This window comes from Melospiza georgiana, chromosome 1 (assembly GCF_028018845.1).
Source record: "Melospiza georgiana isolate bMelGeo1 chromosome 1, bMelGeo1.pri, whole genome shotgun sequence".
NCBI lineage: Eukaryota > Metazoa > Chordata > Aves > Passeriformes > Passerellidae > Melospiza > Melospiza georgiana.
The window spans coordinates 41,369,820-41,382,685 of record NC_080430.1 but is presented as its reverse complement, the minus strand read 5'-3'; the positions used below and the strand labels follow the sequence as shown (position 1 = coordinate 41,382,685).

General features: G+C 37.5%; 1 protein-coding gene across 2 annotated transcripts in view; it reads right to left on the bottom strand.

The window, feature by feature from the left end:
• Positions 1-12,866, bottom strand: part of RBMS3 (RNA binding motif single stranded interacting protein 3) — a 703,588-nt gene that overhangs the window by 34,613 nt on the left and 656,109 nt on the right. For both annotated transcript variants that reach the window (XM_058028549.1, XM_058028559.1), the window contains one exon: positions 3,798-3,908. In XM_058028549.1, coding sequence (XP_057884532.1) covers positions 3,798-3,908 — 111 coding nt within the window. The remainder of the gene's footprint in view (positions 1-3,797; positions 3,909-12,866) is intronic.

Here is a 12,866-nt window from a genome sequence, read left to right as displayed (position 1 = left end):
GTCAGCCTTAATCAGAATATTCAGAGCTATTGCTTTCTTGCTGTAATCTTGACATAATTTAAGCTTGGGTTTTCTTTATGTATTTGCCCACAGCTAGCACAGCCATGTAAATGCTTTTTGCTCTTTTTGAGTGAAGAGGTATCTATGAAAAATACATATAAATACGACAGAAATCACCCCTCTGGCAGATTGTCTGCTTAACTCCAGATTTCAAGCAGAATGGGGAAGTGATCAGAGCAGCACATGTGCCTCTCAATTCATCAGCAACAAAACTGTATTTTCACCGGCAGAAATCAATTTGATTTTCATTAAGGCAAAAAAGAATTATGTTCTTGGTGGATAAGGCACAAAGCACAGTAACTGGGACATGCAAATGCTGTACCAGTTTCTCTCACAACACAGGAACATAGGGTCGAGATGCCATAAATGGCACACCTGCACCTCCTCTGTCCCTCCAGTGCCCTGTATCATTTTTTGGCATTGGAAGCAAGCAAAGATGGATTTGCAGCTTTTCCAGGCATCTTGATAGCCTGCTTAGACATCCTCCTGACTGGGGAGAGCTTGGTATAGCAGATATGTCTAATTTTATGTGGACAATTCAATAATAGATAAGAATTAAGAATGTTAAAAATATAATAAAATGAAATTAAATAAGCATTCTTTGGGAATTTGGATAGAAAGAAAACTTCTTGCCGCTATTCATGGCAAACAGTTTCCTAAACAAAGTTATTGGGGTTTTGGGGGGAAGGCTTTACCCAGCACAAGGGAAATGCAGCTGACCATGAGTGACTCTATAGGAAAATTGCTTTGCTTTGACTGCTGAATTGGAAGCTCCCAGATGGAAGTGAACACCCCCAGCAGCATGAAGCCCGACCTGGGCTGGTGACCAAATAAAAAAGTGGATGGAGGCAGCTGCCCCCTGGATTCCCAAGGGCTTTAATGTGTGCTTCAGGGCTGAGAGATCAAAACTCAAATCCAGTTTTTGGAGTCAAGGCACAAAATGGCAGAGGCTGCTTTTACTCAGGTCACTTGCCTCACCACAGAGCTAAAGAGTGAAGGGAGATGGAATGGCTCCCTCTGTGAAGGGAGATGGAATGAGTACTGGACAGAGTACTTCAATGTTTTAAGGAACATCAAAAGGCTGAGTAATTCCCACAAGATACGAAGATGCATAGACCTTTATGCTATTTCTTTAGCTCACTCACTAGAGAATAGATTTTCTGTTGAAGCAATGTTTTAGGAACCCAGTGTTCATCCTGAATCAGGCAAGTGTGGAGGTGGTTTTGAAGTCAACTCTCACTTAAGTGACCACAGGGGTCTGTTTCGGCTGAAAAATATGTTATGTTAATTAGCAAAATGCTTTGTCTAAGGAAATGAACATATGAAACCCTTCCAATAAAAACTGCTTTGCATACTGCAAGCTTCTACATTAAATTGGGACAGAGTTACTGCCAAGAGTGAGTAGAATTATTTGAGTAGAATTATTTTGACTTTTTGTCTTGTTTTCCTAAAAAAATCTGGCTGGTTTCTTGAAAGGTAGCTGGTGGCTCTTTATTGCACTCTGTTGCACAGTTTTAAGGATAAAATTGAAAAATATATTCATAACAGAAATGTATAATTTATATCTTTTATCTCCCATAAAACCTAGTCCTGCTGAGCTACTCACAGTAGTATGGCCTGGACTTGGCACAATTCTTCATGCTTTATGCTCTCAATGCTCCTCTCTCTGGACCAAAACTCAGAATTCCAAATAAATGAAGTAAAAATAAATAAATCAAATTTCTAAATAGCTCATGTTCCCCCTTTTTTTTTTTTTCTTTTTTTTTCTTTTTTTTTTTTTTTCTGTAACAGAATACATGCTGAAGAATGAATTTCACATCTGGATGGATACATCCAGCAAAACTGCTACTGGCAGCCCAAATTGTAATTTCTGATAGGAGGAATTCCCAACAGAAGAAACTCTCTATGACATCCATGATTATACTGCTTGCATGAGCATTTAAACTGAATATGGTGCTGATGCTGTTTTTATCTAAGAGAAATCTTGTATGTGATAAAATAGGGTGTCATTTGAGATATTTAGAAAGCCTATGGATATTGTAGCACTCATCAATTTTTTACTCTTTCTTGCTCTTTAAGTTTTCTGCAAATGACTTAGGAGTTTTACAGATAGCAGACATAAACCTTTATGGTATACCTCTGAATGAATTTTAACAAATTATCACAGGGAATGCTGCGACCTTGAAAGATAAAACTGTGTAAAGAGCTTGGAAAAGAAAGGAAAGACTTTCATTTGGTTGCAGTACCATGAGTTCAGAGCCTCATTTTCACTCACTAGATGACCCACTGCCTCCCTTTGCCCGACTCCCCAGATGGATTTGTTACTGTAAGCACTGTAACAGTGGTCTCAAGCAAGAAGAGAACATTAACTGGGAATTTTCTAGTTTGCATTAAGATTGTGAGACAACGATGCAGAAGACACTGTCTGTTAAATGTTATGGAATTGAAAATGACAGGCAGAGGAAGAAATTCATAGGAGTTGCCCAACAGCATAATCAGAATTCATTTTCCATTTCCTTGCCTTAACTTTTAAACAAGCTTTGGAACCACAATAATTACACATGCAGAAATTCTCACTAGACCAAGTATTTCCTTCAATTTCATGAAGGGGAAAATGCTGAGATTAACTTTGTCATGCAATTCCTACTTCTTTTGATCATTGAATGCAACATGTAAAATGCCAGGAATAAACAATGAACCATCATATTTAAGTTTTGTCAGGAAAAAAATACAGAACTCTTAGATCTTAACTGAGATTTTTTAAAGAAGTGGGGAGAGACACTGGAGCTAGAATTAAATTCAACAGATAAGGACGAAGCAGCAGAAGATAAGAGATCAGGAAGAGAGCCAACACAGTGAGTTAAATAACTTTGTACAGATGCAACTGCGTTAAATATCTTATTCAACTAAAAAAAAAGTTGGGAAAATGTGTTCCTATAGATTAGTATCAAGTAGAACAGTGGTGAAAAAAAGGGTAAGTGCATAACAGAGCATGTTCTGTAATTACATGTTTCATGTCATTCTTACATAAATGGCATGTGTGCTAAAGTAACAGAAGTGTAATATGTATGCCTGACTTTTGCAAAAATTTACATTACATGCAATGTGCCGACATTCACATACCAAACCACCATTTATGGTCTGCAGTTGCTGTATTTTAGGAACTTTTCAGAGAGCTTAAAGGATTTTAATTAAGAATGGTTTTTTGCCTTTCTCTGACTCTGGGGGAGTTAACTGAGTATGACTGACACAGTTGAAAAGGAAAATTTGAAAACAGTTGTTGAAATATGCATATTTAAATATGATATACTAGAAACACAGCTGGCCTTGACCAAAAATCCCATTTCTAAGCCTGGAACAAAATACATATGGTTGGCTGCTATGGTTTGAAGTGAGCAGTGGGTCCTACCACAAAGACAGAACTCCTGATCCCAGTGGTATGAAACTTTCTCGACTGACAAGCAAACAATTTAAAAATAAATTGATAGAGCAGTACTTCCATAACTACATGAGAACTAGTACAGATAATTCTTTTTAATTATCGATCAGGTTTTGTTGGCCTACCATTTCACTGCTCATGTTATTTTGTCATTTCTGTTCTGTAATAGCTAATGCTTACTCTATGATGATGAAGCCCTCATTTCACCACCAAAAGCACTGAAAAGAGTAGCCAATTACCTTAGGAAAATCAGTAAGCAAGAGATGCTGTGCAATAGAGAAAAAAAGAGTGATCTTACCGTTCCTGTTGTGCCCAAGGAAAGGTGGTTCATCTGTTGGGTCAGAGGGCCCATCATGCTTGCTGGCTGCATTGACATAGTGTGGTCCATTGTTGGTGTTATCACAGCACCCTGGAAACACACATTATTTACAGTTCAACCTCTCGTATTCCAAAAAAAAAAAAAAAAAAAAAGAAGAAAAAAAAGGCATTCTTTAAATGAGTGAACCTGACTGAAAACTTGACATGAATCTTAAAAGACACTAATACATCTGTCAGAAAAAATATGTTTTGCTCCTATTGACAACCAAGCTACACACATATATTATTTGTACTGCTAATGAGGCCATTTTATGTCAGCTCCAATTAAGTGTCATTTTTTACTTCATTGCTTCTGACAAACAAATGCATATGTTCTTTCTATGATGAATGCTACTGTACATTGCAAAACGCCTGTCATTTCCGTTTCTCCATATCCTATATAGAACAATCTTACAGACAGAACACATATGTCCCCAATTTTCTCTGCCTTCTAAAGCCCTCAGTCTCAGAGATCTTCAGCCTATTATGGTAATTATCTTGGATTTTTCCAGTCTCAACTAAGAACCCTAACTCATGGTATTTTATAGCTGGTTAAGTAAGACTAGCTATTGACAGTGAGTTTGGTAGTGACACCCATTTAAAACACATACACAGTGTTTAAAAGCATTTTTCTTCTCTGCATGAAAAACAAAGACATTAATAACAAAGACCATATGTACTAAAGCAAGACTCAGACTTTGACCAAAAAATGAAACAAAAGACATGCCAAAGGAGCTTAAGAGAGAGAGAGCTCCTTTGCCATTCATATTGCTTGGTTTTTGCTCTCCCACTCCCCACCGTCCTATGCTGGCAAAATCTCTTCAGTTCTATGTTGTAAAATGCTATTTCCTATGTTGGTTAGAGAAAGTCAGTCAGAAAGTGTGGTCTGCTCTTTTTCTTGCAGATACTGACATAAGGCAGTATTTCCAGTCATTTCTTCATAAGAAATAATACTTTTACTCCGTATGCATCTTTGCGTGCACACATCACATAGATGAATATATCTGTTAAAATAATTCGACTTTTTTTCCCCCTTTGAGAATACTGGAAAAATCTATCTATAAACAAACTTGTTTAACCAACTTGTAAAACAAACTTGTTTCAAAACTCATAGCATATCTGTTCTTACATGTTTATCTCACATTTACATAGAGCTGTTTTGCCAAGGATCTCATTAGAAGCTAAGGATTTCAAATTTTCATTTGCAAATAGAAATAAATAAAAATACAAAATTCTAGAGAAATATCAATTCAATTGTGCCTCACTTTCCAGCAATATTTTTTCTATGCACATCCTATCTGAGAAGTATAGAGTCTGCAGCCCCTGCATCTCATTCCTTGCATGAAGTGGGGTAAGAAGAAGGTAGGCTCATTTTGGTCAGTAATTTTTGCAATATCCTCAGCATATGAAATACATACACAGTTGTTTTATGTCACAGTGTGGATTTACATTGCATTGACAAGAGTCCCTAAAGAAATCTGACAAATTACAGAAGCTAGCCTCTGTGGAGTATCTGTCATGATTCCAAATAAATGCTTAGGAAACAAGCCGATCAAACCTGCAACACTTCCCACTTTTTGCCACTTTATTGGCTATTATTAATTTGCACTGGCTTACATTGATTAATTTATGGATTAACTCATTTAATGAACCACCACACAGTGAAGTCTTCCCTTCGGGTACAAGGGTCTAAAAGCAAGTCTGCTAGGCACACACTCATTCACCCCATTAAGCAGTTCCTGCATAGCAGAATCAATGCAAGAGTCTGAAGAAGAGCCATGCACAACAAAAATAATCTTGTTTTGCCTTTGAAATCAGTGGCCTCAGACACCATGCAGCCAGATGAGTTTCTAGGGTTTGGGCTGCAACTGCACTTTTTGGTTATGATAGGACATTGTAAGCTCTGCTCAGCATTTTTACTCTATCAAACCATATGTGCTCAAATTAAATCTGTCAACTGATAAACAGTTCTCAATTCCCTCTACAAGCAGTGCTCTCCTTTGGCTCAAAGGTGGAGAATTGCCTCAGGCCTTTCCATGACAGACAAGCTGGGCTCCCACTTGTGATGCCAAGGAAGGTGATTCTCCCTCTCTTCTCCATGTTCATGGTATCCCACTTGGAGAGATGCACCCAGCTCTGGGTGCCCCAGCATAAAGTGAATGTGGACCTGTTTGAGAGGGTCCAGAGGGGGGCCATGAGGATGATCAGAGGGCATCAATGTATGTAAGCATCTGAAGGGAAGGTGTTAGGAGCACAGAACCAGGCTCTTCTCAGTGTTGCCAAGCAATGAGGCAAGAGGCAACAGGCAGAGATTGATGCCAAGGAAGTTCCTGGGGAAGAACTTCTTTACTGTGCAGGTGATCCTGCACTGGAACAGATTGTCTAGAGAGGCTGTGGAGTCTCCTTCACTGGAGATACTCAAGAACCCTCTGGATGCAATCCTGTGTAAAGATGCTTATTGCAAAAATACAGCTGGAGGAACTTGCTGTGATTACATATGTGACAGACTGATAATTATTTCTGGGTTTAATTCAGGAACCTGGAAATAAAGAAGGGGCAATGGTGAAGGAAGTCTTATGGTTTAGTGTAACAAATGTAACTACCAGACATAGAATGGAAAAATCTGAGAGCAATTGTCTTTCAGCAAATAAGTAAGCACAACAGGTATTGCAAACAAACTATTAAAAATATATGGATGAGAGAGAAAATATATCAAGGACAAAAATATTGCTCAGATACAGAAAACATATAATTTTCAAATTGAAAATATATATATTCCTGTCCCTAAATATACACCATTTAATACACTAGAAAAAGAAGCTGGAAAAACAAATCAAATATTTGCAGCTTTCCTAAGACAGCTTAACATGTTTTAAGCTGACAGTTACCTAGAGCAGAGAATTACATGCATTTCCCAGATCATTAATTCACCAGTTCACAATCTTCTTGTGATCACGTAGGAAAGAAATTATACTTAATTAAGGAAATATTGTCTGGTTGTTAGGGCGACCCTCAGTCTCCAGACCATAATGCATTTCATATTACATGCTGTCAAGTCCATTCATATTCAATTTATTTAGCTGTAGAAGACAAAAAAATGTCTTGCCTCAGATGTTGCCATCATATTAAAAGTAATTTGATTCTTTTCAGCCTATAATATGCAATTGCTGATAAACATCCAGTTGGCTACTGGCAAATGTTATATCAAACGTATTGTTTCTTCTTCATCTGTTTGGATGTCTCATTTTACTGAGGTTGTAAATATATAGAAAGGCATCTTAGCATTGCAAACTATTACTTAAAGCCCTTTTTAATGGCAAAAAACCTGTAGAAGAAATTATAATGAGATTTTTGGCAAAGACAGTGGCAAAAATGCAGTTGTCCTGTCAATTATTTAGATCTGTCCTGTTGCCCTGTTGCCTCATTAGGATTACATTTATTTTTATTTTTTTTTTTAGTTCCCACAAGAAACTGATAATAATGACTTTTAAATTTGGCAAGATATTCTTAGCATATGATTTTTCATACAATTTTGTTGATGCTAGAGTGGCTTTAAAAGAAATTAATAGGGCAAATGGTAAGGAATAATGATACAGACAAGTATGGTTTTTGTAACATTTTGATAAACCTGAGATAAGCTGACATACACATTTGATTTCCTCTTCACTTTATTTGAAAGACCTTGCTGTTTTAGAATGCTTTAAGCTTTATGAACATACTTTTCCTATAAGAAAGTAAATGTATATATTTCAGAATATAGTCTATCACTTACAAAGAGAGAAGCTGGAATTTATGAACACTGCAGATCCTCTATATAGCAAAAAAACTCAAATTACAGGAAGGACACCAAATACAGTTTGGTGTATGAGGTAAAATATCTTTAAATATTTGTCAATATCAAAAGGCATCAGTAGAACAATTCCATGTTGGTGTAAAGACAAATGCCACCTTTTGTCTGTTGAAGGGTGGGAAAGTGACATCAGAAATAAAAAGTGTATTAGGAGGCTTTAGAAATGGAGAGTTCACTAGTTGAGAGATGCACTTTGGGGCCAGTGGGAGGATGGATTAGTTGGTCACAGATTTCTACAATAATGAACTGCATTAAAGGCTTCTATTTTATTTCAATGTTCTAATACTGATACTGGACTTAAGGGGAAAATACCAGCTGAATAAATATTTTTTTAAAGCTTACAGTAAGCATCTGTTTATTTTAGAATTTACTTTTCCTTTATTTAGGAAGTTTAAATAATTTAACCATACTCACAAATTCTGCTTTGTAAATACTGGTCAATGTAAAGCCAATAAACTTTACAGCAGAAAACTTACTTTTCAAATTTGTTTACAGATATCTTGTGCAGACATATGAGCACCAGGCCATTCCATCTGAAAATTTATTATCCTACTACCAAGTGAATGCCTTTATGCTATCAAGAACATGTTGTTCCTTGAGGTTTATTAAATTGAGTGAAAGGATGACTTTCCTTATACTTATCAGACAGACAGATCTATCAAGAATTAATATGAAAAAAAATCAACATGCAAGCTTTTTTTGCAGAGAAATACACTTTCTCTGCACACTGAACAAATGATGGCCATATTTCAATTGATTTACTGTTCTGTCTAGTCTGACTTGTCTGATCTCCTTGGGCTGCCTCTCACAGGCAGCAGAAAAACCAGGTCCCCTTGTCAGAACTGAGTCTACTGAACTACTCCAAACTGGTTGGTAAGGGTCAAACTCCTATGACTGTTGCAGGAAGAGTAAAGGTAGCTTTGAAATCCTCTCTGTCCTTGTCATCACCTCTGCTGGGAATATTTGTTGATATTTCAAAACAAAGGAAAACTTATTTTCCCTTTCTCAGTGAAATGATAGCAACTGCTGAGGCATTTGCCAGTTTATCAGAAGTTAAATCATGATTTGAGTATAGTGAAGAAGATCAGCAAAAATCAGCTAAAAATGTATATTCTGCAAATCTTAGGATTTCATTTCGTTTCATTACATTGTTGATTTCAAAAGCTTGCTAAAAATGTGGTAAAGCGAGCAAGAAGCCCAAACACTCCTCTAAGTTAAAGTAGCTTTAACTTTGGAATAGGCAAACCTGATGCAAACCATCAATGCTGAGCCCTGCTTCTGCACTGAGCACTAAACCTGAGTTCACATTACCATGTAAACATATCCCCATATTTTGAATATTGGACATTAATTGAAATTCTTATCTGACATCACCTTCATAACTTAGTTGAACCTCTGAGGAGCAATGGGCACATTTGCTTTCCCTTTCTTTGTTTTTGCTCTATGTTTGTGAACCTCTTTCTTTGGCTGAAAACATACATCATACGTCCAAGAGAGTTACTGCCCAGAAGTACCTGGTTTTAAAGGATTAAGAATCCAAATATAGAGTGGTAAATAAAGAACAAAGGTGACCCTTGTGTAGGCTTCACCTTTCTTACAACGATAGCCACGTTTTTTTTGATGGTTTCTTTCCCATTGTCCTTCTTGCCTTGTATTTCCTGTCTCCTAGTCTGAAATACAGCTTTTGATAATGTACAGATACATTTGTACCCTACATGTACAAATGCAGATTAAAAGGATGTAGAAATGGGAACATCAAGATATAAGGAGAAGACAACTGATGCAATAGGAAGAGTTTTATATTGGTAACTATGTGTACAAATAAAGCAATACTTGAAAAGATATTGTATCAGTTAATAAATGTATTATATCAGGCAGTACCATATGTCAGTAGTTTATGCTTCTAATAGATCATAAAAAATCAGTAAATATCAGACCATATATCTGTCTGTTAATCTAAAAGGACCTAACAAAAACAAATAGCATTTATTCTGCACACAAAAAGCTGCCCATGTCACTCAGTGCCTAAGCTGACTTTTGCATGGTGACTTGTATCTTCCCACCCAAAGTAAGATCTAAAGAGAAAGTCTATTCAAGAAAGTGACAATATTACAAATATTTATGAATGGAAAATACATCTGAGTTCCTACAGGGACTCTGAAGCACATTTTGTGAGCCCTGTGTTAGACCTTTGCCCTTACTGTCTGCCCATGCAGGTTGGACCATAAACCCATGTGCTTCTCAATAGACTCAAAATCTGAAGTTTTCATACCTTTCTTCAACTTTCTTCAGCAAGAAATAAAATAAAATTACTGGTATTATATGCAGGAATAAATGTGCGTATTTTAGCTGGGATCTGCCATCAGGAAGGAGCCCACAGCAATTAGGAAATGACCTGTTGCAGTGGGGTATTCATTCCAAAAATTTCTGGAGAAGGCAGAGAGGCCATAGGCAGGTCTTGATCCCTCATGTGACCTATTCTAGAAGGGAATGGGAAATCTCATTTGCTTTTTTCCCTACTCTTCAGCTTATGAGTATGCACTTGGCTGATGGCTTTATGTAGCCACTCCACATATGTGCTTTTGTTAAGCCAAGAACAGTCACCACAAACAAAGAATCCTCACAACTCAAAGAGGGTTTAGCATCCCTGGAAGACAAAAAAAGAAACACAAAGGTGGTAATTTGCCTAGGACATAACTACTGTAATGCACAGATCAAATTTTCTCCTGCCCTTTTCACTATCAGATTTCACAAAAGAAAGATTTCAATCCATGTCAAAACAAGCAATTCCATTCTGTATATATTCTTATATATATTCTGACGTGTATGAAATTTTTCCTTCCTTCACTGTCTCCCAGCAGCTGATGTGCCATCCTAGTAAATGGGAATCAGGAGTTTCTTTCCTGTGGACTAGTTTTTCTTAATATCAGAATGGAATTTCATCTATTAAAGTTAAATCCAAATAATACTTCTCTTCAAACAGCTCTTTTCTATTCTATCCCTTCTTGCCTATAACCAGGTGTGAAAATTCACTTAATGGCTCATCCTAGGTGATAAATGGATATTATCAAACTGTACATTAAAATACAAGCCAGAACCAGTTTCTAGCTAACGTTTTCACTTCTTTGTCTTAGTGAGTTCAAATGAAACTTTCAAAAAGGATGTCATATTTGTATCCTCAATAGTTTGATTTTCCATATACATATATACACACAAAAAATTACACATGGGAAGACAAATTGTATTGCCAATTCTATTACACCCACTCAGGCCACAATGTTTTTTCAGTATGTGGATAGGTTTTTTCTAACATTTGAAACTCTCAGTGCAGGATTTATTATGGCAAATATAACTAAGAGTAACAGTGACTGGTTTTTAAACTTCCTGTTCACGAGGAACATTTAATGAGCAATGAGTACAAACTTCTGTTATTAGCTGAAAATGGTTGCTAATTTTATTTTACTCAGGCAAACATGTTCCTAGAACAAGAAAAATGCTTGACAGAAAATTTTGCCTCCAGAGGCTTGTGCTTTTAAGTGGAGGTACAGAGAAGGTTGGTGACAAGAGAGCATGTAAGATGTTTAATGTAGTGGGGCCCTTTCTCCCCCTGGGCCTCCAGTTTTCCATGCAAGGTGAGGCAGTCCCACCTGTCTGGGTGCTCCCCAAAGGCATGGCAACAGATGTGACCCAGTGTCTGACACACAGGGCTGCTGATCTCTGCTTTTCTGGCAAGATTCAGTGCATAGGTCATTTGCCAGGCACAGAAAGTGCTTAACTGGGTTTGGGGAGGAAAGTCCAGTGACACTTCTCCTGTGTGCACTTCTAGCCTTGACACTACCACGGCCAGTGACAGGGCAGAAGCTGTGACAGTAACAGATGTGCTGTGTTTTGTCTCCTGCCCCAAAACCTGGAGGGACTTGCACTGTGTAAGCTGTAATCTAACAGCTGAGCTGGATGAAAATATTCACTGATTAGAAGGACAAACACTGACACTGAGAGACATCAGAAATTATTAGGAACTGGCTATCAACAAGGGAAAAAAAATAAACAAACCCAAAACCAAGCAGAAAAGTGGGCTGGTAATATAATCCTATGTATTAAGGTCATATTAGAGGTAAGATGACAAAAATAACACTCTACACAGTGAAGAAAATGGTATGGCTGTGTGTGGTGTTAACTCCACAACACTAAAAGGACTTAACACAACCAGACTTAGGCAGAAATATCTGAAATAACTTCAGCATTCAAAACAGTGAGGTGATATCACTAAATGAAGTTCCAAGGACACATACTGAGGTGCTAGGGTGGGAGACAGCAGAGTGCTCCTCTGTGAGACCCCAAGTACTTGAGAGGACAAGTATGGGAACAACAGTTAAGAAATGGTTAGTATCAGGATGTTTCCCTGCAATTCTGAGATCAGAAAGGCTCTTGTAAACCAGAATTTATAAGTGCTGGACACTACAAATAAGGCAGCCTCACACAGTTGCTCCTGGACTTCAGGTCAGCCCTTCCAATGTCAAGCCAAAGGGAACTCTTCAACATCAGAGCTAATTCCTAGGTGAGGCTCAAATCTAGGCTGCACTCTCAGAGCCATGCTGATGGAAGGGCTGTCATGGAGCCCAGGTACACGGCTGTATGGGGTGGGTAGGAAGCCACCTTGAAATGCTGAGATTAATGTTGCTGTGTCATTCCTGAACTCAGCTACAAACAAAATGTCCATCCTCCATGAGGATGCACTATGGTGCACTGCCATCTGCTGCCTATGTCTCAACTCCTTGTTGGCAGCTCCTGCACAAAGGAAGACTAAAGGTATGAAGGGTCTAAAAATTATGTCCTTTCCCTCCTCATACCATTTTTCAAATTTAAAAATTCTGGAAAGCTGATGAGGACCAGTCATATGCACATAATCTTCACAGGAATCCTTCTTATCCTACCTATTAGGAAAGACAGGTAGCAGAAGATGCTATAAATGAAACTCTGGGTGAGTAAGGATGCTTTTCTAACGATGTGCTTCTGTTCAATAATAGATTTTAGACTTGAAGATGATAGACTGGGAAATCTTGTACTAAGCCACTGTTCATGTTTTGTATCAATTCAATTCTAGATCACAGTGATTCATACCTATCTTTAAAACTAAAAGTGCACCTTATTAGAAAGGTC